Source organism: Myxocyprinus asiaticus, chromosome 42 (assembly GCF_019703515.2).
Source record: "Myxocyprinus asiaticus isolate MX2 ecotype Aquarium Trade chromosome 42, UBuf_Myxa_2, whole genome shotgun sequence".
Taxonomy (NCBI): domain Eukaryota; kingdom Metazoa; phylum Chordata; class Actinopteri; order Cypriniformes; family Catostomidae; genus Myxocyprinus; species Myxocyprinus asiaticus.
Window position 1 is genome coordinate 6,002,057 of NC_059385.1, and position 24,797 is coordinate 6,026,853.

Sequence of the window (24,797 nt, forward strand, 5' to 3'; positions counted from 1 at the left end):
ATCAGATCCAAAAAAATAATAAATAAAATAAAATATTTGGCCTCATGAGACTATCTTATAGATTCTCAAAAGGCTGCACCTTTATCAGTATGGGCCTTGGCAAAGGCTAAACAAGCATTCCACTTCTTTGCAGAGTGTGTCTTACTGTGTGAGATGAAACAGTCACTCCAGTTTGGCTTCCCACAGCTTTTGCCAGCTCTGAGGCACGTGCTTGGCGATTCTTAGCAAAAATCGCTCATCATGAGGTGAAAGCTTACAGTGAATGTTTGAACATTTTAGGAAGCTAAGTCACAGCTCCATCCTTTTTGAATTTCTGTATCACTTTTGCTACTGTGTTTTGATTCGATAACAGTGACTTGCTAATACTCTTGTACCATTGTCTCCTTTTGTGCAATTAAATCATTTTCTTTCTTCATTTACTTGACAATTCTCTCCCATGTGGTCCGTCTGAGAGTGATTCAATGGGATAAGTAAATCTTTTACACTTTAACTGTCTATTTGAGTGTGATAGTTCAAAAGAATAATCAGTTGATCAATGTCTCTCAACTAGCACCTGAAAACATTTTATTAAGTCTTATATTATAACCAGTGGTGGTTCTAGCTTGTATTGCATCCTGGGTGAAACCCGCTTCAGCACGCCCCCAAAGTTGTTGACAGGGGGGATGTGTGGGTGCTTCGTGCCGCCCCACCGCAAGATGCCGCCCTGGGCAACGGCACATGTTGCCCATACCTAAATCCGCTACTGATTATAACTATCAGGAGGGTGTACTCATTTTTGCAACATGACCTTTTTATCATTTTGAAATGATACGTTTCTTCATTTATCATGAAGAATGTCATTTTTCTTGTTTAGTATTGACATGGTTCATTAGTATCTGATAAACCAGATTTGCTTAAACATTACATTATACATACACACCAAATATGTCTTATTTGTAAAGAGAAAGAGCTGAATTTGTTAGGTTTCAGAGGGGTGTACTCATTTATGCTGTGTACTGTGATTGTTTTGTGTTGTCCTGAGACAGTCTCAGTGCTATTGATTCACTCGAGCTTCGAGTAAATGCCTCCAGTGCTGAACTAAAGCTAGTACGTGTTTGTACTGTTCTTAAAAATGGGACCAATTCAGTATGGTCACAGCTAAGAATCAATATACTGTATAAATGACAATGCAGAATACTGAATGTATGATGTAAACATGCCAAAAAAAAAAATTGTGTTTGAAAACAACATTAAAGTCAACATGCAATCAAAATTGTCTATTTACTTTCTTAATACACGTTCCTGGACTTCTTGTGCATGCGTAATCAGTGGATGTTATTCTAAAGCCACAGTTTTCAAACTGGGAGGCGTGCGTCCCCAGGGGGGCGCCAGAGCATGTCAGGGGAGAAGCGGAGATTGATGATAATTTCACAAAGTAAAATAAAATGATACATAAAAACAATAAAAATGTATTGTGAAGATAAATTAAAATTATTAGCATAATGGACCATAGTCCAGCTTAATTGCCCGTAGCTCTATGGCGTCATAATATTGTTCATGTCGAGAGCACAACATGCATATCATGCGAGAGCGCATCCGTGTACCGGACAACTCTCGCTCAAAACGGGAAGTGTGCTCTCAAATAAACTACGCTGCTCTATGACATTCGCAAAGCTATTATGAAGTCACACAGCTCTGCCTCTGTTCATTCATATTCTGCTTCTGCAGACGTGATATATCAAGGGAGAAATGATACCGGACATCTTCTGTCACCTCAGTGGAAATTGATTTTATCCATTGAGATTTGATTGGCTATCACCATGTTCGGCTATGATGTTGTTGGTTAATATAATGGTTATGTCAACAGAAAAGTTGTTTAAGAAGCAGACTAAGTTAAACACATCTTATGAAAACAATATCTTTAGAATATCATTCATAACTGAAGAATTGTGCACAATAATACCAGGGACATGTATGAAGCAAGTAAACAGGATGCATTTTAATTTTATGTTGTCTTTTAAGCAGGTAGTTACATTGTCTTTTATTGTAATAACAATTAAACTTGATGTCTCTCTTGATGTCTTTTTTCTAGCCTTTTATGTCATCACGTTATCCTGGCGGTCCCAGGCCCCCTCTCAGAATACCCAATCAGGTGCTGATGCATTTCAATACTGTTATTCAATACTGCTTATGCCACATAAAAACATAATTATCTACACCATAGTTAAAGCTTTATCAAAATATAGTGAGTTTATAAATTAGAGGGTTTTTTATGTTAGTTTTGTCCTGTTAACATGCTATGCCATCTGTTGTACCATTTCTGTGAGATTTAAAGAGATAGTTCACCCCAAATTAAAAATGCTATCATCATTTACTCACCCTTGTATTGTTCCAAACCTGTATGACTTTCTTGTGTGAAACTTAAAAGATGTTAGTTAGAATGAAGGCCATAGTCACCATTCACTTTCATTGCATCTTGTTTTCCATACAATGAAAATAAATGGTGACTGAGGCTAACATCTTGCCTAACATATACTATTGTGTTCCATGGAAGAAAGTCGTGCAGGTTTGGAACAACATTAGGGTGAATAAAGGAAGACAGAATTTACATTTTTGGGTGAACTATCCCTTTAAGTTGCACTAAGATTTTCAGATGAGACAAAAATTTGGCTGTTTCATATTTTTTGGAGAGTATAAGTCGCTTAAGGCTATAAATTCTATTTGCAGTGCAGTCACAGTGTCTTAGTTTCATAAATGTGATATTTTTGTCCCTAATCTAATGTCGTAGCTTAAGGGCACCTTATGGGCCTTATCTAGCCCTGATTGGAAGATGTTGACAGCTATGTAATTTGTACTGTATCTTACTGGTTCAGGCATTAGGCGGAGTCCCTGGCAACCAGCCTTTATTACCCAGTGGTATGGACCCATCAAGACAACAGGGTTTGTTTCCAACATTTATCTCAAAACCATATTGCAATGGTCTAAGTGTTTCTAAGCTAACTGTGTGTTTACTTTCTGCCTAATTCCCACCTACAACTTTTGATCGGCAGGTCATCCGAATATGGGCGGGGCTATGCAGAGAATGACTCCGCCCAGAGGGATGGTGCCTCTAGGACCACAGGTATGTCACTCTGTGGTCATTCAAAAGACACATTTTTCTTTGATTTCTGGTTGACATATGACATTTCCTCGATAGGTTTTGTGAGATTCATGATTTTTTAATTGTTTCAGGCATATGGAGGAGGGATGAGACCACCACTCAATGCTCTTGGTGGTCCTGGGATGCCGGGGATGAACATGTAAGAACCTCCTGTTACACTAACACACATTTGCCTCATTTTCACATTTCCAGGTTTGCACCGTGTAAGTAAACTGTTGGGGGGTAAACGTTTATAGCGGGCAATAGGAGACCATCAAATATTATTTCTGTGTGCCCATTTGCTCCAGTAGCAAAAGAAAAAAAAAAAACACTATTACTTTTCCATGACTTTCCACAAGAGGAAATAAAACAGAGAGCAGTGGATTATGAGAGTCAGAAGAAAGACGGCAAATATATTGTCACTCGTTGACTAGTCCATTCACAAAGCCTGTTTCCTACTAAGACATTACAGCCTTACAGTAGTCATTGAGTACTACACATCTCATCATTTTGTAGGGGTCCTGGAGGACGACCGTGGCCGAATCCACCCAATTCCAACTTGGTGAGTCATTTTTACAATCAATCGTCATTGTGAAATGTCAGCCACTACAGCTGTAGGTAAATGTTTGCATCTAAAGAGCATCTGCTTTGTTGACTTTCTTGCTGTTTCCTGTCTGATCGGATGCACGTGGCATTTAGATCCCGTACTCCTCGGCATCTCCAGGGAGTTATGTGGTAAGTGCCGTGACCCTCTCCATTCACGTGGCTCTGCTGTGAGAACAGCCATGAATACTGCTGCCCAGTTGCATCAAATTGCGAGAAATTTTCTCTTAGTCATGTGTCCTCAATAGTGGATCCAAATTAAAGTTCTTCATTGATTACAAGAGCAAATATGCTTCTGGAACGTTGCACCGATATAGTAATTTTGACTAATGCAGATATCAATAATTAACAGAAATAGTCAATAATTAGTAGTGTTTTCTAGGGCAAGTTTAGCTATTATTATTGCTTACACTTGTGGTTAGATATCTGAACAAACTCTTGAGTATTCAACTTTGGCGCCTAAGGGGCCGTTCAGACTGAGCAAGCTCTAGCGCTAAAAAAGCTAGACGGAGCGCAACAGATAGAACAAAAGCAATTGTCTCTAGACGTGTTTTTAAAACTTTTAACTTTCGAACTTGACACGGTGTCTAAAACACGTGGCGCTCCTGAGTGAGACGCTAAAAAAAAAAACCCGGCAAGACATGGTGCAATGGTCAAAGACATACATCTAGCGCATGTTTACATAGGAAAAATATTGAAAAACACGGTCCCTAACTCGCCCCACACGGTTTACACTATGGACTATGGACACTAATGATACCTCTTGTGGATTGTTAAGAAGATGTGGGCTAGTACTTTCTGAGCAATCGGACAATTTAACAAATCTGAAATCTAATGTAAGTCTATGGGATGCCTGACAGACGATAAAATTGGCAAAAATATCTTACAGACTTGCAATGAAGGAGGGCCCGGATCAATATTTTAGAGACCTGAATATCAAAGAGATCTTAGAGGGCCAGTAAGCAACCACCCAGAACACACTAGCAAACTCATAGCAACGCACTAAAAATCACTCACACATTAGCAATGGTATCGCTATCATGTTGGTGAGATATACATGGTCAAGCAACAGTCATATTTTTTTCAGAATTGTCAATAATCTGTTTATTTTTATGTTATGGCCAATAGAAATATAATTTTCAATATTATACTGTATATCTATACTGTTTTATCTGTTTGTTTTTTTTGTCTATTAAGACTTTAATTAATGTATTAATTTATATAAGAGTAGTGGTGGCATAGTGGGCTAAAGCACAGAACTGGTAAGTACCAGGAACCCCAGACAATTATGAGAAGCGATCGCTGATGATCAACTATTGATGAATAATGATCTGCTGTTGATACATTTATAGATAGTATTTATTAGCCTGTATGACAACATTTACTTCATAGTCTTTATAAAAGACTTTAGTACTTAAAGAGTTTACTGTTTATTGGAAAAATATAACCTCTGAGATTAACTGCTTCCAATATCAACCTAATCAGACAGATGGCGATAATTACAAAACACTAACATTGGCTGATACCGAAATGGTCACCAATACTGTATATCGCACTGATTCACGCATCCCTTGTCCCTATCATTCACTTCTTGCGCTGTTCCAGATTAGAGACACAGCTTGTTAAAAGTAATTCCAAAATCAATTTATTGTGGAAGTCTTTTAAGCAACTCAACACTTTCAGATATTTCAAATAACACTTGAGATACCCAATGTGATAAAACGTGCCGTTTTAAGACGTTCACAGGAGGTGTTGTGTTAAAATACTGTCAGAATCTCCCGGCAGAGATGTTTTGTGGTGAGCAGCAGCAGGATCTTACTGAAACCAGCCTGACAAGCGAGGTGCTCGGGAAGGCAAAGCCGAGTCAGCAGAGAGAAGGAGAGATAATTAGATTTGGAAAGAGGAGGATGGAGCAGATATGCACAGTGCTGACCACAGCAAGGGCCCCGGGCCTCTAACATGCACCACACACACACACCCACACAGAATTATACTCAGATTTACACATGTAGATGCCACATGCATTAAGATATAACTCATTAGCATGTGTTTGCGTGAGTATCAGAGGAATGTTTCTCTTTTCTTTCTTTCTCAGGGTCCACCCGGGGGAGGAGGGCCTCCTGGAACTCCCATTATGCCTAGCCCTGCAGGTAAAACTCCACTTCTCTCTCTCTCTCTCTCTCTCTCTCTCTCTATCTATCTATCTATCATCGATGGATGGATGGATGGATAGATAGATGATGGATGGATGGATGGACAGATAGATGAAAATATTGATGTTAGAATGAAAATGTTTCTATTGTGCATTTTATTTTATTTATATATAAAAAAAAATAAAAATATTCATTAAAGACATATTCCAGGTTCAAAACAAGTTAAGCTCAATTGACAGCATTTGTGGCATACTGTTGATGACCACGAAAATTTATTTTGTCTTGTCCCTCCTTTAAAAAAAAGCTAAAATTGAGGTTACAGTGAGGCACTTAGAATGGAAGTGAATGGGGCCCATTTTTGGAGCATTTAAAGGCAGAAATATGAAGCTTATAATTTTATAAAAGCACTTACATTAATTCTTCTGTTAAAACTCATGTATTATTTGAGCTGTAAAGTTTTTTTAATTGGCATTTTTACAGTCATTTTTGGGTTTGTAGACATTAAATCATCATGGTAACAAAGTTGTAAAACTGGCTATAACTTTACACAGAAAATGTTAGTAAGTGATTTTATGGCTATACTTTTCAAAAATTGGCCCCTTTCACTTCCACTGTAAGTGTCTCACTGTAACCCAGATTTTTGCTTTTTTTAAAGAAAACGAGGGGCAAGTCAAAATTACTTTTTTGTGGTAATCAATATTGCTGTATATGCTGTCGACTCAGCTTAATTTGTATTGAACCCGGAATATTCCTTTAAGAATTATTTTATCAGATTATCTTATTTTTACTTACATTTGATAAGTGAACTAAAATAGTGCAGAATCTTAAATACAAACTGTATTTCTTTCTATTTTTTTATATCCAAGTTTAAATGAAAGAAATCCCGGATTTTAAATGTGATCTCAGACTTTTGTATTTTGGAGTCCGCTATTGAAAAACCCATGTCAGATGACCATTTGTAGAAATGGTGGTGAGATTGTGTGTGTTGTTTGGTTCTTCTTTTACAGACTCAACGAATTCTGGTGAGAACATGTATACCATGATCAACGCAGTGCCGCCCGGAGGAAACAGGCAGAATGTAAGACAGCGAAAAGAGTTTTTTGAAATAATTGCATTTGTTGTTCATGCTGTATGGACTGACTTGTGAATGGACTGTCTGCACTATAATTATTCGAATAAAACGTCTTATATACAGTATGAGTCCTTGTGTGTGTGTTTTTGGCAGTTCCCTATCGGTCCGGGTGGGGATGGTCCAATGGGCAGTATGGCAGGAATGGAGCCACATCACATGAACGGATCATTAGGTACAAAAAAACACTTTAAATGCACTCTTGGATTCCTTGTAATGCCATATTCTTTACTTGGAAAGGATCAAAGCACATTCGCAGCTTTCATGCACAGTTTCTCTGATTCGTACTTTTTTGCCTATTGTGTGCTTATGCCCCCCTGTGGACAAAAAGTTTAATGTGGTCTTTAGGCCACAATCCTTAACTTCTATCCTAAACCTGATGTCTGTATTTGTATTTAATTTTCTATAGGGTCAGCTGATATGGATAGTATTCCCAAGGTAAGAGTTGTTTAAATGCAACATTTTTGATTTTCATGCATAAATTGGATACAGGGTCCAAAAAACTCCTTGACTGAAACATAAAATGTGTTTCTGGACAGAACTCTCCCGGTAACCTGAGCATGAGCAACCAACCTGGAACTCCTCGAGATGACGGCGAGATGGGCGGAAATTTCCTCAACCCTTTCCAGAACGAGAGCGTATGTTATTTCCTCTCTGGTTTTGTCCATATCCGTCCAATTTCAAGATAGAAGAGTGTTTTATCTTCTGCAAGGGCCTCTGAACTATTAAAAGTTCTCAAATCTTTTTGTCACCTTGTAGTATTCTCCAAATATGACCATGAGTGTGTGAAGACCTCTTTTTGGAAATCCTGGTGGATTCCTTCACACAACAAGGCACTTGTGCAAGCGCGCTGTAGCCAGCCCTTTTCTGCTTTCTGAAGAAGATGGGTCCAAGCCTTTCCTTTTTCACTCCTACGTTCGTTTAGTTTTATTTTCAAGGATCATTCTTTCACCTCCTCGGCCGTGTCACACTGAGGGACGAAGCTGAACCACGTTGGGCGAGAACGACGAATCAACAATCTGTCTATATTTACATATATCTTTGTGTATATACTGTATGTGGGTGTTCATTCAAAGTTACATGTGCATGTGTGTATAAAAGGACATATTATTGATCCTTGTACGAGCTTGAAAGGGACACAGAAAGATTATGGACTTTAACTATGTTTTAACTAAAATCATATTTATTTGAAGTATGATGTAAATGTATCGCATATTGAGATGTAACGGGGGTCAAGTTCTTACAATGACAGATCAATAAACCCTGTGCAAAAATCTCAATGAAAAACATCAATTTCCCAGTGATAACATACTGTAACTGATGCAACGAGAATAACATTTTCATTAAATCAAAGGGAGAAACATGGGCAGTTTGAAAACCTACGAGTTTGATTATTGTTTTGTTGTCACTAATGGAAATGTGTAATTCCAGCTGTCACCTGTAATTTATCATTTCTTACTGCATACAGCCTCGGGACATTTGTGCTCATCTAATGCAGTCCAATCAAATCAGCACCCTTGAGGTTTTGTTTGCATATATTTGAAAACAGGAGATTAGTTTTTTCAGGACGATGCCTAAGAAGAACAGCCATTCCAAATGTACACTTTAAAAATCAGAGATGCAAACCAATCACCTTTTTGAAGCTAATTTGCTTAGTAACATTTTCTACATTATATTTATTAAAATCACCTCAAAGAGGTACTTTAAGCTTAAACACGTCAAAATGCAACAAACAAATCAACTGAAAATATACCCCTGGATAACCTGCTATGACTTTTTCTAATTTTTCACCTCTCATGAGTTTGCATTCCTGGAACGTTATTGTGCCCCTTTCCATTTTAAATGTAGGACACGAAAAGGACATCCTCCCAAACTGAACTGTGCTACTACTACATCACTGTACACAAGATCGTCACACAAGCTTTAGTTAACGTTGTTTAACGATGAATATTTGCTTTGAAAATACTCCTAATCAGATACAACGTTTGTCGCTCTTATATTGCAGTGTTTTCTTTGTGAAAATCTTTGCATGTCAATACAGGAAGTAAAATGGATTTTATGAAAGGAAAAACTAATCATTCAGAGGAAGGGCACATGGATTGGAACTGTAATTTCGTACATCTGTCATTCTAATAATCAACTTATTTATACAGCCGTTGTTGTGTCACCCGGAGAAACTGTGATTTGCATTGCTTTTTTTTATTTCAAGTGGAATTATTATTATTGCAAAATTTCTAAAAAATATATATATATGTGTGAATTTTTTATAGCTTGAGGATCCAATTCATCTGTGTCTCTGTGAATTATTTAAAATGATGCTGTACAATAATTGAGGTGTTTTCGTGTTAATTTGTAATAACATCTGGCTTTATTTGCCCCAGATTTTTTGCTTGACAATGAGAGAGACCCTATCATGAGTACAACATTTTTGTTTGAATTATTGCGTTATTTGATGTTTAATTTTTTATGTCGTGATGTGTTTATTTTCTACCTTGTGTTGTCTTTTGTAAATATACAGAGGAGTTTTGGATATACTATACTGATATAAAGCTTCTCATTGCTGTTTAACACCGTTTGTTTGTGCGTTTGTAAACTAATGTCTATTAACCGATTTATTCCACTGATTTTCATTCATACGATTTACATACTTGTTTGAAACAGTGTACCAATTATAAAATGATTTTTCAAAGGATTCACTTTATTTTAAAGAACTTGCTGAGGTTGCTTTTGTGCTTCTCTTCCATTGTAAGTGCCTCACTGTAATCTTGATTTTTGCTTTTTTAAAGAAAAGGGATGTCAAAATTATTTTTTTAGGTAATCAACATTAGCCACAAATGCTGTCAATTGAGCTTAACTTGTTTTAAGCCGGGAATATTCCTGTAAAGGAATCTTTTGACATATAAGAGTTTATTGTACCATAAAAACACACTGTAAGTTTCATAACTCAAAACTTCCTCCTCACTGGAAAAAAAAGCATTTGTTGAAACCAAGGAGCCAAAATGACTCATTGTCTACTTTCTCCACATTGTGATGTCACACTGTGGTAGACATTTGCATCTGACAACCTTCCCAACAACACATCAACGCCTGCTTTACTTGATCACTTCCGTAGCCCCGCCTAGTAGCGTTGAGCAGTGAGATGGCAAAGAGGGCCAATTCAAGTCAATCAAGAGCAGAGAGCCAATCACAACAGTGGGCGTTTACTGTAAAGTCTTAAAGGAGAAGCAGCGCCAAAACTAAGCGTTTCTGACAGAGGGTCAGAATAAGGCTGGAAAAAGATCAAATTTGTGTTACCTGTGCTTTGCAGAAGATGTAGCGGCACACAGAAAATAGAAGTATATTTGACCTTTGCCTCCTCAGACGAACACGTCTTCTGTTCGCGAGTGTCTGTGAGGCGGCAGATGAAAAAACGCACTCTGACCTGGGCCTCTTTGGGGTGGGCAAGTGGTTGACCATTCTTCAGACCAGGAGGGAGCTGTTAGAATTTTTTGAGGGGCACAAGGAAAATACCCCCCCCCCCCCAGCCCTCCCTTAGACCTGGCTATGACTCTGACTAACCCACAAAACCCTCACCTACCTTTTGTTTTGACTTTTTTGTGTGATTCAAGCCTACATTAAGGAGTAAAGACCTCCACGCCAACCATTTTATTACCCTCTGGTTTATAGCCCCATAATTGGGTCTCAAATACAAAAAAAAAAGGCTTATGCAATACAGGTAGGGATGTATGTGCAATAAAACCAATTGTAGCAAAGGTGTGAGGGTGTGGGACTGTATGTACAAAGATGCCGGTGTATGCGTTCAGTAGCGTCGCAGCTAGTAGCTCAGGTATTCTTACAATTCGTCATTTGGGACACTCATCACATGGTCTAAAACAACATCTAAATTGGCAAGAGTTGAGATCACCTGTCTGAGGGCATCGGCCCTGAAAATAGCACTCTGTCATTTCAATGAATCAGAACTGGTCTGGAGGAGCATTAGACATGGGCAGCCAGGGTCATTCAATCCTGGTCGGATCCAGGGAGAAGGGACGGAAGTATGGGTCTGGCCCGTTGCAGATGTGCCAATCCGTCTTGCCCTGCCATGCCAACTACCAGGGAGAACTGGGCGCAGGACAGCTGCTGAAGTGGATGGACACTATTGCCTGCCTTGCAGGTGAGTAGGACTGTGGCAGATTAATTGATTTTTGTTAAAGGGATGGTTCAACAAAATATGAAAAGTCAGTAATAATTTACTCACCCTCATATTGTCATTGCCTTTCTTTCTTTTAATGGAGCACAAAAGGAGATTCAAGGCAGCATGTTACCCTTAATCACCTTGCACTTTGTTCAGTGAAAAACCTTTTGGGTTCCATGGATTCAGGGGGTGCCATATGGGTTTGGACTGACAATAGGGTGAATAAATGATGAATTTTTGGGTGAACTTTCCATTTGAAATGTCATATTAAACTGCATAGCAAAAACAAGAATGAAATGCACCATGTAAACAAACGGACATAGAGCAACTCTGCAGAACCCATAATAATGTCCCTTTTCCAAAACAACCTGACATATCATTGTATACCAGTCTGTTATCAGCCCATTAAAGAGTAAGTTAAGATAAGCAGTCGACTTTGAACGAGGAAGGTAACTTCCATCCATTCACCTTTTACCCACAAGTCTTGCATGAATCCATTTGTATGCCACACTTTCAGAGGAAGAGAGCCCTTGAGGAAGGCACACATTAATGATTTACATGTGTCCTCCTCTCTGATGGTTGAAGTTCCATCTTCTAGCAAACAGTTTCCGGTTTCTGCTCCAGTTAGACACATTAAATATGAATAATGGCAAGCAAAGCTTGACAAACAAATGGCACACTTTAATAGTGTGAGAACTAAGTTTGTGTGGATTTATTCCCATTTTTGGGAGGGTTGATATAGTGCTTATTTAATATTATAAATGTCTCTATCCTTCTTTTCTTTCTTTATCAGCTGAAAGACATGCAGGAACAGCATGCGTAACAGCTTCAATGGACGATATTCGGTTTGAAGAGACAGTGAGGTACATCTGTACTCATTTCCGAATATCTCTTTATTTTTGATAGTCATGTGTTCCTCATTACCCATATGCCTTGCTTTCTTCCGTGGAACAGTGAACCGTCTTTGACGTAAATTTTCTATAATTTTTTTATCAAATCATATCTCTCTTCCTATCAGGGTTGGGCAGGTTATCAATATCAAAGCCCGAGTGAATAGAGCTTTCAACACCAGTATGGAGGTAATACAAGCAGGAAAATATTACATTATTAAATATTAACTGAACAATAATGCATCAGTGTGTTTGATCAGGCCTGTGTTTACTGTATATGATCAGGTAGGGATCTATGTAATGGTACAAGAAGTGCTCAGCGGCGTGATGAAGAGAGTTTGTGCGGCTTTCTCCACTTTCGTCGTGAAACCAAGAGGAACACAGAAGGTGAGGCAACTGGGCAACAAGTGAAGTTATTGGCCAGGATACCAGCTAAACCTTCATGTGTCTATTGTTACAGGTCACTCTTAAGCCTGTGGATGTTCACGGTTCTGTAGAGGAGATGCTAGAACATTCTCTAGCTTCAGAGAGACGGAGACTTCGTCTCTATAATGAGGAGGCCTTCAAAAATCTTATGATGGACTATTACAACCTTCAAGACAAGGGTCAGCTCTATATTTGAACTGTATATGCTAGTTATCCACATAGTACTGCTGTATTACCATTAGATATTGAATATATTTGATGTGAATGAAAACAAGGCTGTGAGGTAAATGAGTGTGGTTTATTCAGTAGGCTGAATTGACTTAAGGTCAGAGGTGTGGAGTGTTTTGTCCACTGAAAAGCTTTTGTATAAACTTAATCAACATCGAGATAAACAACTGTACAGCCAGTTGAACCAACTGTACTTCTATCCCATACAGCATCAAATGAAACACACACAAAAATAAATAAATAAATAAATACAAATAAATAAATAAATAACAAAACTAGACTGGCTGGTCTTCAACTGGTCTAGCTGGTGTAGATGGTTTTCCAGTCTGCCCATCTGGTCTTTAACTGGTCTAGCTGATCTTCAGCTGGTCTAGCTGGTCTTCCAGTCTGCCCCAGCTGGTGTTCAGCTGGTCTAGCTGGACTCCCAGTCTGCCCAAGCTAGTCTTCTACTGGTCTAGCTGGTCTCCCAGTCTGCCCAAGCTGGTCTTCAGCTGGTCTTTTAGCCTAGACAAGCTAGTCTTCACCTGGTCTAGCTGGTCTCCCTGTCTGCCCCAGCTGGTCTCTCAGCCTGGACTAGCTTGATTTCAACTGGTCTTGCAGTCTGCCAAAGTTAGTCTTCAACTGGTTTAACTGGTCTTCAGCTGGTCTAGATGGTCTTCATCTGGTCTAGCTGATCTTCAACTGGTCTAGCTGGTCTCCCAATCTGCTCCACCTGGTAAACAGCCGGTCTTTTAGCCTAGAAAAGCTAGTCTTCAACTGGTCTAGCTGGTCTCCCAGTCGGACAAAGCTGATCTTCAGCTGGACTCCATGCCTGGCAAGCTGGTCTTCAGCTGGTCTTGCTGATCTTCCAGCCTTTCTAAGCTGGTCTCCCAGCCTGCCCAAACTGATCTTCAGGTGGTCCAACTGGTCTCCCAGCCTTCCCAAGCTGGTATTCAGCTGGTCTCCCTGCCTGGCAAGCTGGTCTTCAGCTGGTCTAGCTGATCTCTCAGCCTTCCCAAGCTGGTCTTCAACTGGTCTAGCTGGTCTTCCAGCCTACCCAAGCTGGTCTCCAGCTGGCCTCTCATGTCTTACAAGCTGGTCTATCTGGTTTCCCAGCCTGGTCTTGAGCTAATCTTGAGCTAGTCTAACTGGTCTCCCAGCCTGGACAAGCTGTTCTAGCTGGTATCTCAGCCAGACCAGACTGGTCTTGAGCTGGTCTAACTGCTCTCCCAGCCCTCCTAAGCTGGTCTTTAGATGGTCTAGCTAGTCTCCGAGCTTGACCAGCTGACATGCGCCTAAAACCAGCAAACAGACCAGCCTGACCTGGCTTAGTGACCGGCTCAGACCAGCAAACCAGATGAGGCTGGTTTTAGCAGTTCTGTTCAGCAGGGAATATTGCGTCAACCCCGACTAACATTCATGCACTTGCATCTAAATGTGATTTGCCATTATATAACACCACAGTCATCTCAGAACAAAGGGTACAACATGCGGTGTGGAATTCATTCCCCAAACACGCTCAGTTTTCTCCAGTGGAAAGAATCTCAGTACAGTCAGCCAGAGGACAGATACACACCACAACATGAGCCAAACAAGATCAGCAACACAACCAGAAATTGGCAATAAGATCAAATGTTTTAGTGAAACTCCTGAGACGTTCCGCCACTAACTAATATGTACACACATTCACAGCAATGCCATTCCACGAGGATGCTGCTGAACTGTATGCAACACTTGAACAGGATGTGTTGACATTTCAGGACTGTGGAACAGAAAAGCCATTGTGCCCTTGATATCGACTGAGCTCACTCGGGTCGAGAGCATCGAGTTGGTGTTACCACCACACGCCAATCACCATGGTAACACGTTCGGCGGACAGATCATGGCCTGGATGGAGAATGTAGCTACCTTGGCAGCCAGGTACTGCATCCAGCAACACCAAGTTGTGAGCTGACGTTTGTGGTTCTAAAAAAAGTGCATTTGGTTTTGTGATTTGATCAATGTCTCTGTTCCTTTAGTCGTTTGTGCAGTCAATTTCCTTCTCTAAGAGCAGTGGACATGTTCCAATTCCGAGGTCCCTCAAGTGTTGGTGACAGACTGGTGTTCAAAGCAATGGTCAACAATGCCTTTCAGACCAGGTATGCAATAGTGCACTGGTAGTCATAATCTGACTGCCATGGAATTGCAATCCGACACATAAATTACTCTTCACACATTAAACTGTCAACAGCATTTGACTTTCATAATACACTTCCTCTGTGACATACAGTATTTCTTCAATTAAACAGAATACAAAAACGGTCAGTCTTGATTTTATGTTGTCTTTAATACTTCTCAAATAATAAACTAAGGCTTAACTAAGTGTTATATAATGAAAAGATTATGCCAGGTGTGTTAGCATTGTGACTGACCATAGCTCTCTTGTGTGCATCAGTGTGGAGGTGGGTGTTCGGGTGGAGGCGTATAACTGTGAAAAGTGGAGTGAGGGGACACCAAGACACATCAACAGTGCTTTCATGATTTATTATATACCAGTTGAGAGTGAAAGACAAACATTTCCTGATGTCACTTTCACAACTCATGTAAGTGACTTTCATGTTGTACATTACGATAGCAAAGTCAATACATAGGGGAAGATGGGTTAAGACACCCCCTTTAATAACAATGTGCATTTACTTTTAAATTGTATTACATAAAGATAAACATTTAGCATGTACAGGATGATGATGCATCATCCAATATATTATCAAATGAAATAAATAGAGGATACATTTGCTAATTTAGTTGTCATAGCACAAAATTACAAAAAGGGACCATCTTACCCCACTTGACACAACTTGTCCCAGGTGTCTTCCGATTTTTACAGAATGTATAAAGTGCACCTGATATCATTCTTAGTCATTTCTTTGTTTTTCACAATTTAGTTGAATAATTGAATAACTGAATAATGACAGCAAACCAAATAACAGAATCCCAGTCAAAGAAATTCATCTGAAAGGTAAACTTATTCTATGAATTATATACTGTGCAGGCCTATGAATATATATGCCCATATTTTTAATTGAAGGGATGTCATAATAGCAATACTATGAATTAAGACTGAATTCCACTCAATTAGCCTGTTAGGTTATAAGGAATAAAGAGGATGTTTGAAATGTACATCCTATGCATGGAATTATTAAGGAATAACCCCATAAGTTATAATAATTATTAAATGAAATAATAATGACACCATAAACAGCCTTCTTCCCAATTCTGAGTGGGGCATCTTACTACAAGGGTCTAACTTTTCCTTAAAAACAATATGTTTTTACTTCAAAATCGAAACGTGTTACTGTGTCCACAAATCCTCCATTAACAAATAGCAATAAAAACTTTCAATATCCAATATAAGAGAATGTCACAGATCACTATTTTCCAATGACACAAAATTAGATCAACTTCAAAACTGTCCATATGGAATAAATCTCACAGATGTTGATATTCAGATAAAATATCAAGATTAAGAGGAGCACAGCCATTCAATAAAGATGCTGAGATTAGTTTTATTGCTATCTATGGTTAAGGTTAAGGTGTGTGTGTGTGTGGTGTGTGGTGGGTGGTGGTGGGGGGGGAGTCATCTTCCCCTATACATATACAGAATACAATATGTCATTGGATGGATGGATGCCAACTCTGACCCTAATTAAAAGTTTTAAAAAATATATATAAATATGAATCCTGCATTTTTGTTGTTTCAGGATGGAGAGAGAAGATTTCTTGGTGCTGTTGTCAGGAAGAGAATTCGAATGGCCAGGTACATTTTAGCATTTAACCCCCCCCCCCAAAAAAACTAAATAATAATAATAAACAAAAAATACATAGGAAACAAATTTTTTACAATGTTTGTGTTTGGATACGAGACCATTTCAAATTTAACATATTTATTTATATTCCCAGAAAACACATCTTGTACTCAAGAGACGAGGGATCCATTTCTGTGCCTTGGGGCCGAAATAATCAGGTATCACTGAAATCAAATTACGATTTTCAAAAGAGTCAATGGTTTTTTTTTTTTCCTTTTGAAATGGAATACGAGTTTTTTTTTTTGTTTGTATTTTTTAAGGTTTGTGAATCAGCCTATTGTGAGCAGTGATAAATATTTCAAATAGTAGTATGCTGTTTTACTGTCAAAGTAGCGTTGCATGTTTAATTCAGCAAGCGACATACAGTTATCTCTGAAATAACCATACATTGCAGTTTACAATTTGGTGTAATAATGTCTGAACTTTAGGCAGTCTGCTCAAATACTGAGTCAAGCAATATTTTGCTAAGATTCCTTCGGCACACAAAACGTATTCTTCACGTTGTTGCAAATGTAGTAAGCCACCCTGTATTCCATGATTGCGTTAAAAAAAAACAATATACATTTTTTTTTTTTTCAAAAGTTGCAAATATATGCCATTCTGAATATACCAACTGCCAATGTGCAGGAGATGTTTTGTTGTCCAAAAAGAGAATATATGTTGTCTTGTTCTTGTACCTTCTGTGCCCTCTACAGGTGTATTTGGGGTACAACAATGTGGCCGCTCTTTTAGTCTTAGCTGGAAAACAGGGCTGGGAAGCCAACAACATCACTGATAAGGTTATTACACAATATGCCTACACAACATGTAAAACATGTTTCACTCCTATGTATCCATCCTATATGCAGAACTGACTATGTGTGCGTTGTAGGTAGAAGTCTATGTGCACGAGGAGGCAGATCTGTTGTGCTTGAGAGTTGATATGGAGGTCCGGACATCAGCTTTTAATGCTTTCTCGCTGCTCAACGATCTGCGATTACGGCCATGTTGGGACAAACACTATTTGTATGTGAAGAGAAGTTTGTTACATTTCTCACAGACTCACAATATACAGTTCAATTATTTCTATTATTGTTTGCATACTTCTGTATCTCCAACAGGAGCTGTGAGGAGGTCGAGAAAGGAGACGAGGAGGAAACTGTTTATCATGTTAAATGTGGGACAATCCATGGAGGCAAACATCGGGATTTTGTGTTTCTGTTGTCAAAAAGGCAACCCTGCAAAGATGGGTACAATTCCACTTCAACTAACAATGATATGGTCTGTCTTCACTGTTAATGCACTGGAGTTCAGACGGATTTTTTTTGTGACAGAGACCCATATGTGATAGCGCTCCGCTCTGTCACCGTGGCAACAGTTCCACCTGACGAGAACTGCATTCGGAGTGAAGCAAAATGTGCAGGATTCCTAATTCATGAAATCAGCTATCCAACCTGCAAGGTACAAACTCAAATGTCTGAAAACTGTTATCTACAGGGTTTTTAAGGACATGAAAAACTTTGAAATATCAGGGAACACAAAAGTGTGATTTCTAGGCCTGAAAAACTCATACAATTAATGTAACCTAATAAAAAGTAATGGAAAATTCTACAGTGAATATACATTTGTCTAGGTTTGCGCTGCTCAAAAATACAATATACTCGCCCAGAAATGTATCTTCAAATGACTGGAAGAATCATGGAAAAATCATAGAAATTCATCAGTCAAAAAGAGTGGGAATGCTGTATCTATGAAAAAACATGGCTGTTAAATTTGATGTTCGCTGGTTGCTCTTGCAGGTGTCTTACTACAATCAGGTGACCTCTGGAGTCCTGCCCTATGTGGAGGGAAATTTAGCAGGCTGGTCCAAATCCATGGAAGAGACAGCAATGTCCTGCATCTCATTTCTGGAGCAAGATTTGCTTACTACAATGTTCTGATGCAGAAAAGACTGCAACAGTAGTGTTCCAGAAGCAAAACTCCCATTCATTTTCTCCACTGAGAAATGAATTTCCGGTGATAACGTAGAAACCTTTCACTACAGGCCTACCATGAGCTCTAGGGTCATTAAGTGATAGCATTTGCTTCTGTAGAAGCGACAAGTGGTGTGATTTTAAAGTTAATAGCCAAAATTTCGGTGAAAAACTACACTACCCATAATCCTGAAGAGAGATCCACCAATCAGAGAAGTCGCTTTTACCATTTAAAATTAAAACGCTCAAAACAACTCCGCAACCACCCACTCCCATGGAGCACTGGAAATGACATAATTGCTCCCTAAACTTTCAAACTACTTATATATTTGTATACAGTATATCTGAATGTTTTTCCCAATAAACCAAAAATGTTTAGTTTTGGTTTTAGTTAGTTATAAATCAATCACTATTAGTCAGTATATAATGTATATTGTACCGTCATTTTTGACTTTACTATGTCATTTGCAATGGTTCATGGGACGAGTAGTTCATTCACTTTTTCTGATTTCCCTTATCCCAGCTTAATTTGCAGAGACAACTGCAAGTAAGCCATTTTTTGGTTAATTTTCTGTAAAACTGTAAACACTGTGTCTCTGTTTGTTTTGATTGACCTGACCATACCGACACAATAACGTTGACTCAACCAATGATGTGAGTTGGGGGCGGGACCTGTTTAAACGTTTATTTTTGCAATTCCGTTCGGTGGCGCTAATGGCGCAGAAATTATACTTCAGCTTTAAGTTCACTTTAAAGTCCTTCTTCCCCCCTGATTTTTAATATACTATCAAATCAAAGTTTGTAATTTTATTTTTAATCTCATAGCTGATTAGTTCATGGATTCAAATTCTTTCTAGAATAATTGACATACCTATGATGAAAATGAAAATACTTGCAAAACCAAGATGGCTAAAAAAAAGAAGATGGTCACAGTTGCCTTCTTTTGTGAATGTAGCTTCTGTATTATACTGCACAGTTCATTATTTATAGTTCTGTCTGCAGATTGATAGCATAGAAGTACATTACATTGCAGCCACCACAAAAAACACATCAAAAATCCTTCTACAAGATTCTTTGTAGATAACTATTCTGTAAATAATTGCTGCTTTTTTAATTTACATTTTCTCAGTCGTTGTTGAGCTTGGAATTAAGAACATACAATTCATCTTTCCAAGCAAGATTAAAGATTCAAAATTAGATCTTGAGATTTCTTGATCTAGTTCGTGATGTCCACAAGTCTTTGGCACTTTAGCAAGTAAATTGTCTCAAAGCAGGCACAGTCATTCTTGTTTGTGGCTAAAAAGTCCATGGCAGACTGTCTATCACTGATGGAGCGCAGAGGTTTGTAAATTCACGACATCAGAAGCCAAACAGGGATTCATGTCTTAATTGCAAATCAGTTTTGGGTCAGAATACCACCACCTTGTCCTTCTTGGCTTGCACCTTCTTCACAGGAACATGGACGTCTTCATGATCAGCACTGATTCTATTGGACAGCCTACCAAGGGTAATGGAATTGGCTGCAAAAGGGAATTTAGACCTGAATGTACATGTTTTCATCTCTAATTTACATAATATAAACATTATACTTGGTTATGGCACCTAATACTGTAAGGCAGAGGTTTTCAAACTTTTTAATGTTTTATGATCACTGAAGTATGTATATGAAAAACTGATGTAGTTAATTACCTAAATTATGTTACTGCAATGTATTAGGTTTATAACAATTGTTCTGTGTGTAATATAAAGAAATACCTAACAAAATAAATGAAATCCAAACAAGTAAAGCATGTCGAATACTGGTGCATCCCTAATTATCTGGAAAATATTTAGTAGGAATGTGCACTGTTGACGTTTTTAACATTCGGTTAACCAGTTAATTGGTTTTTCTTCGAGAGTCGGGATGCGAGAATAAAGAAAGGTTATTGCAACGGCCTAACCCTGGCCAAAAAAATCCAACGGTTTGTCTGGAACTCGGCCAGTTCAGGTCAGGTTGAAGACCTCCATTGCACGTGTAGAATAACCGAATAGTGATTTTGATATTCGAAGAGTGGTGCTTCGACCGGTTTACCAAATGTCAACTCTCCCAAACATTTAGCCTAATTTGAAGTATGTTGAAAGCATATCTTTTTTTTTACCCAATTATTGATTCATGTTAAAAGTATAAACCTGAAGAGAAACATTTCAATTGAACTGAAATAGCGTTAGTCAAATTTGGTAAATATAGTTTCTTAATTTATTACATTTATGAACACATTCTTTCTTTGAAATTTTCCACGGACCACCTAGCACCCCCTCGTGGGCCCTTGTTTGAAAACCCCTGCAATAAGGCACAAACTCATAGGCTATGTTTGAAATGGACCACTAGCCTAATACTTACCAAATACTAAAAGTATATACTTTTTACGGTCTACCATTTCAACCTCAGTATATGAAACAGAATGCATTATGCATCGATCAACAAAAGTATGCAAAATTTGAGGTCACATGACCTAATCACTTTGCATGTTTAATTTAGTGAGTGGCATCCAGATATCATTTTGGAAATTAATCCTGTTATTTTTGAGCCAGTTTTATAGGCTAAAAAAAAAAAAAAAACATAGCAGGCTGATCAAATAATGAGTCAACAAAAATATTTTAAATATCATGGCTGCTATTACACATTTTAGCAATAGTCATCCGGATATTCTATGCATACTACGTACAGTATTCATCCTATATACTGTATAAATAGTCAGAGTAGTATTGTAGTGCTATTCCAAACATAGCCATAAAGCACATTCTTATGGTGCATTCAGGCCATGTCAGAATTATCGTATTTTTCGGATTTGTAAAAACACATCTATGTACTGTAGAACTCAGTTGTAAACTCAATTCCATGAAAGCTCCAACTCTCCAATATGGCAGCGGCCTCAACATTTAAAGGTAATGAACACATACAGTATTTCTAGTTGATATACCATTTTATTACACTACGGTTAACTCGAGCGCTGTCTTTGTTCTTAAACATTTTGCAAGAACATATAGATGTTAATTAATGAATTGATAAATATTTTGCTATTATCAATAACAAAGCTGTTGCCGTGAACTTTATAATTTGGTCACATTTAGTCTGAGATACTCACTTGAGGACTGATGTTCAGGACAGTCTTTCTGATAATGTTCCACTGAGCCACAAACCCGACAGCAACCTCCTACAGCAACAGAAATGTAACACAGTCTGCATCAATACATGCATGTTTGACTGTTATAATTCACAGGTATCATCTGCCAAATTAAAATCACAAGTCTGATCACTTAGACAAGTGACAACACAACTCTGATTTAAGGTATCATTCACGACCATATAGCACGAAACAAACACAAAAAAAAAGAAACTTGGGGTTAAGGGGTTTTTAATTGAATGAGTAATCATAATAATATAAATCTCATTGTAAGGCTCACTCACCTGCAGCATACATTCCCTTTGGGTTATCAGGACAGGTTTTGGACAGATGACCCGTCTGACCACAGATAAAACACTTGGCATACGGGTAATCACCTGGAAAACGGTAGTAGTAACATTAACACATTATGCGTGTATATTCTAGTTCGCCTCACTCGTTGGTAGCGGTTCAAGAATCTGCCTTACCCATAGCAGGATCCACTTTAGCACGACACCTCTGGATCTCATGCTCGGTGGAACCACATCGATAACAGATGCCACGACCCATTTCTTCATCATGATCTGCCTCTGGGCAGTCGGCGAGACCATGACCAGGCTTCCTACAGTTGAAGCAGACCTAGATTGAAGAGCGATTAATTAAAGATTTAGCATTTATGAGATAATATCATTTCAATTATACATCAATATCCCTGCTGCATAAGTCCAGCTCCTCACCATGTTGTTCTTTTTAACATTTTGTCTCTTTAGCCGTCTGTTCTCTCGTCGTTTGTCTTTCTTCAACGCCGTTGCTACTTCTTCCCGCAGATCGTGGTCTGTACTGGCCTCTCCAGGTCTCTTTCTCTGCAGTGTCTGACCTGTCTGCTTCAAATACTCCATAAACCCATTCACATCTTCACTGTTGTGCTCTCTTATCTTATTTTTGTTAGGTTTCCTTAAGCCTGGCCTCTCCTGAATGTGCCGTAGAGCCTTTGGGGTTCCATCGTGGCTTTTGGCTTGACATCTTTGATCACCAGAGCTTGTTCTTGCTTTTTCAGCATTCCGGTTTGCCTTGAGCTGCTTCCACGGTGTGGCATCTGCCGGCTTGTGTTTGTGGACGTTGTTTGCACGGGCCCACCGTGTCATTTTGAGTTCTGTTAGATGGAGAGAGTGCTTAAACATTTAGCTTTATTGGAGGCAGAATTGTATCATATGCAACTGCTATTGCAGCTGACTTAATCAAGTAGCACAAAAGTTGCAATATACAGAGATTTCCCCTTTCACCACTCTATCACAGAACAAGACACTTAACGCAAAGTTGCTCAGTGAATACTGTCCTTGTAAATGGACTAATTAAAAGTCACTTTGGATAGAAATCATAAGCTAAATTATTAATTTATGAGTATAGCAATCATCCTTTACAAATATGTATCATGGTACCCATTGTTCCTGCCAAAATACTGCAGTCACTAAACACAAATAAGAACAACAACAAAACGTAAAAAGGTAGGCCTACCATGTTTTTGGACATGTACCATGGTATTATTTAACCTTTTAACACATGGGTGTTTCACCAAACATTATTGCATACCTCGGGACTTTAGTGACCCAGCACGTATATATCTATCATAAATGGATCTACAAAATGCCCATTTTCAAGACGGTAGGAAAATAACAGAATAGAATACATTCTGATATATTTTTATGTTTTATTTTTCATAGGGATGCACCAATATGACAATTTTTGGGCAATACCGCTTTTTTGCCACTTATCTTAATTTGTCATCAGATCACTGAAATCTCAGAAATTATGTTTTAAAAATGTACAAAAAGGGCTCAAAAGCTTTCAAGGTTTAGTAATTGCACAAGACCATACTGTGATTTCAATCTTAACTCAATCAATCTTGTAGCCTTAATGGATATCATTCCGATGTCTAAGAAATCAAAGTTTGCTGGTTTCCAAGCGTTTTGGATGGTTTTACCTCATAATGTATGGGTAAGTGCGAGAACGAGCATGATAAAATGTGAGAACGAGCATGATAAAAAAATATTAATAATAATTTATATTACATGTTCTAAGGAGTGCCAACCCTTCTACGGTCTGTGGCTATCATTATTTCTGAACTGTGCATTTGAATTCACAGAGTTTTTTTTAAAGTGTGAAGATAATTGATCATAAATAAACCATAGGTTCTTCATATCAGTGTTTTCATGCTTTAAACAGATCTGCAGATGGTTTTAATTTGGTCAATAATTGTCAGATAAATATCGGACCTGATACATCGGTGCATCCCTCATTTTTCATATATCAAAGATATAATGCAACAAATGATAGAACGGGATTCATAAAACCCATGCTGAAATTTTGAGACGCAACTGGCAGTTAAATGCATCTAATTGAGCTACTCTTAACATATAAGCTACACGTTACACATTTGTATTTGTTAGGCACTTTTTGAGTCTAAATAGACGTACAACTTTCGTAATTTCAGTAGTTCACCCAAATGTCAATAGCCGTATCATACCGTCCATGTTAGACCCTGTACACTTTAAGTAATTAAACAATAAGAAGATCATGCTAATGAATCTGATATTCCTACTGTACTATGGTCCCACCAGAGTGCTTTTTTAGGGTGCAATTGTTACTGCTTCTGGATAAAACTGTGGCACCTGGTGTTAACAACCGCTGTCATCAAAAAAATGAGATTAAAATTACAGAAAGATTCTGAAAGCTTCTTTTACTGTTTTAAGGGGATCCCGTATGAATTTATTATGATTATACAGCTATAGTATTTTTTGGCAGAAACGACTATGGAACTAAGGTACATTTTAGTAAATGATATTTCAACGGCAGTAGTAAAAGCGTCATCTCCTCTAATATGTATGCCGTTATGACTAATGTTCATTATGGAGAAGATTACTGTGATATCACCGTGTAGTTTTTACCATGTGAGGAAAAAAAGATCCAGTTAAAATCACTAAAAGATTTAACTGGCAGGCAGAAATCTATGTAGTTTTGCTAACTCGATCAATGACAATGAAAACGACAGCGCAAATTAATTTACATACTTACTGCAAAAGACGATCTGCAGATCTATGCTGTCATAAGAGAAAACTCCGTTCACGTGTGTATTTACAATGTTCCACCAATAAAAACC

The 24,797-nt window shown here is 38.3% G+C and overlaps 3 protein-coding genes across 5 annotated transcripts in view; 2 read left to right on the top strand and 1 right to left on the bottom strand.

Moving 5' to 3' along the window:
* Positions 1 to 9,571, top strand: part of ssbp2b (single stranded DNA binding protein 2b) — a 91,148-nt gene extending 81,577 nt beyond the window's left edge. Inside the window, exons 6-17 of one of the 2 annotated variants that reach the window (XM_051683899.1) lie at positions 2,072 to 2,131; positions 2,853 to 2,919; positions 3,030 to 3,100; positions 3,211 to 3,278; positions 3,635 to 3,680; positions 3,818 to 3,853; positions 5,817 to 5,871; positions 6,882 to 6,952; positions 7,100 to 7,178; positions 7,413 to 7,441; positions 7,543 to 7,641; positions 7,763 to 9,571. In XM_051683899.1, the coding sequence (XP_051539859.1) occupies positions 2,072 to 2,131; positions 2,853 to 2,919; positions 3,030 to 3,100; positions 3,211 to 3,278; positions 3,635 to 3,680; positions 3,818 to 3,853; positions 5,817 to 5,871; positions 6,882 to 6,952; positions 7,100 to 7,178; positions 7,413 to 7,441; positions 7,543 to 7,641; positions 7,763 to 7,792 (711 nt within the window). In that variant the 3' untranslated portion in view covers positions 7,793 to 9,571. The remainder of the gene's footprint in view (positions 1 to 2,071; positions 2,132 to 2,852; positions 2,920 to 3,029; positions 3,101 to 3,210; positions 3,279 to 3,634; positions 3,681 to 3,817; positions 3,854 to 5,816; positions 5,872 to 6,881; positions 6,953 to 7,099; positions 7,179 to 7,412; positions 7,442 to 7,542; positions 7,642 to 7,762) is intronic. The other variant, XM_051683900.1, reaches the window with a different exon arrangement.
* Positions 9,572 to 10,647: 1,076 nt separating this feature from the next.
* LOC127432873 (acetyl-coenzyme A thioesterase) lies at positions 10,648 to 19,294 on the top strand. The gene is made up of 15 exons (XM_051684370.1): positions 10,648 to 11,156; positions 11,971 to 12,040; positions 12,196 to 12,256; positions 12,353 to 12,454; positions 12,528 to 12,672; positions 14,461 to 14,620; positions 14,719 to 14,838; positions 15,135 to 15,282; positions 16,441 to 16,496; positions 16,640 to 16,703; positions 17,241 to 17,324; positions 17,417 to 17,550; positions 17,646 to 17,774; positions 17,859 to 17,985; positions 18,324 to 19,294. The coding sequence occupies exons 1-15, from the start codon at positions 10,952 to 10,954 to the stop codon at positions 18,462 to 18,464; spliced, it is 1,746 nt and encodes a 581-aa protein (XP_051540330.1). The 5' UTR covers positions 10,648 to 10,951; the 3' UTR covers positions 18,465 to 19,294.
* Positions 19,295 to 19,435: 141 nt separating this feature from the next.
* zcchc9 (zinc finger, CCHC domain containing 9) lies at positions 19,436 to 24,789 on the bottom strand. Of its 2 annotated transcripts, none has more exons than XM_051684372.1 (6): positions 24,713 to 24,789; positions 22,378 to 22,793; positions 22,129 to 22,279; positions 21,946 to 22,038; positions 21,623 to 21,691; positions 19,436 to 20,017 (listed from the first exon to the last, which is right to left on the bottom strand). In XM_051684372.1, the coding sequence occupies exons 2-6, from the start codon at positions 22,783 to 22,785 to the stop codon at positions 19,905 to 19,907; spliced, it is 834 nt and encodes a 277-aa protein (XP_051540332.1). In that variant the 5' UTR covers positions 22,786 to 22,793; positions 24,713 to 24,789; the 3' UTR covers positions 19,436 to 19,904. The 2 variants fall into 2 exon arrangements, with proteins under 2 accessions (XP_051540332.1, XP_051540331.1); XM_051684371.1 differs by having other exon boundaries at positions 24,709 to 24,778.
* Between the last annotated feature and the right edge of the window lie 8 nt (positions 24,790 to 24,797).

Coding starts and splice junctions, on each gene's coding strand:
- zcchc9 (XM_051684372.1), bottom strand. CDS start 22,785: ATGACACGGTGGGCCCGTGCAAACAACGTCCACAAACACAAGCCGGCA. Junction 22,280..22,377: donor ATGTTAAAAAGAACAACATG/GTGAGGAGCTGG, acceptor TCTTCAATCTAG/GTCTGCTTCAACTGTAGGAA. Junction 20,018..21,622: donor TCCTGAACATCAGTCCTCAA/GTGAGTATCTCA, acceptor TCCCTTTTGCAG/CCAATTCCATTACCCTTGGT.
- LOC127432873 (XM_051684370.1), top strand. CDS start 10,952: ATGAATCAGAACTGGTCTGGAGGAGCATTAGACATGGGCAGCCAGGGT. Junction 11,157..11,970: donor CACTATTGCCTGCCTTGCAG/GTGAGTAGGACT, acceptor TTTCTTTATCAG/CTGAAAGACATGCAGGAACA. Junction 12,673..14,460: donor TTACAACCTTCAAGACAAGG/GTCAGCTCTATA, acceptor TTGACATTTCAG/GACTGTGGAACAGAAAAGCC.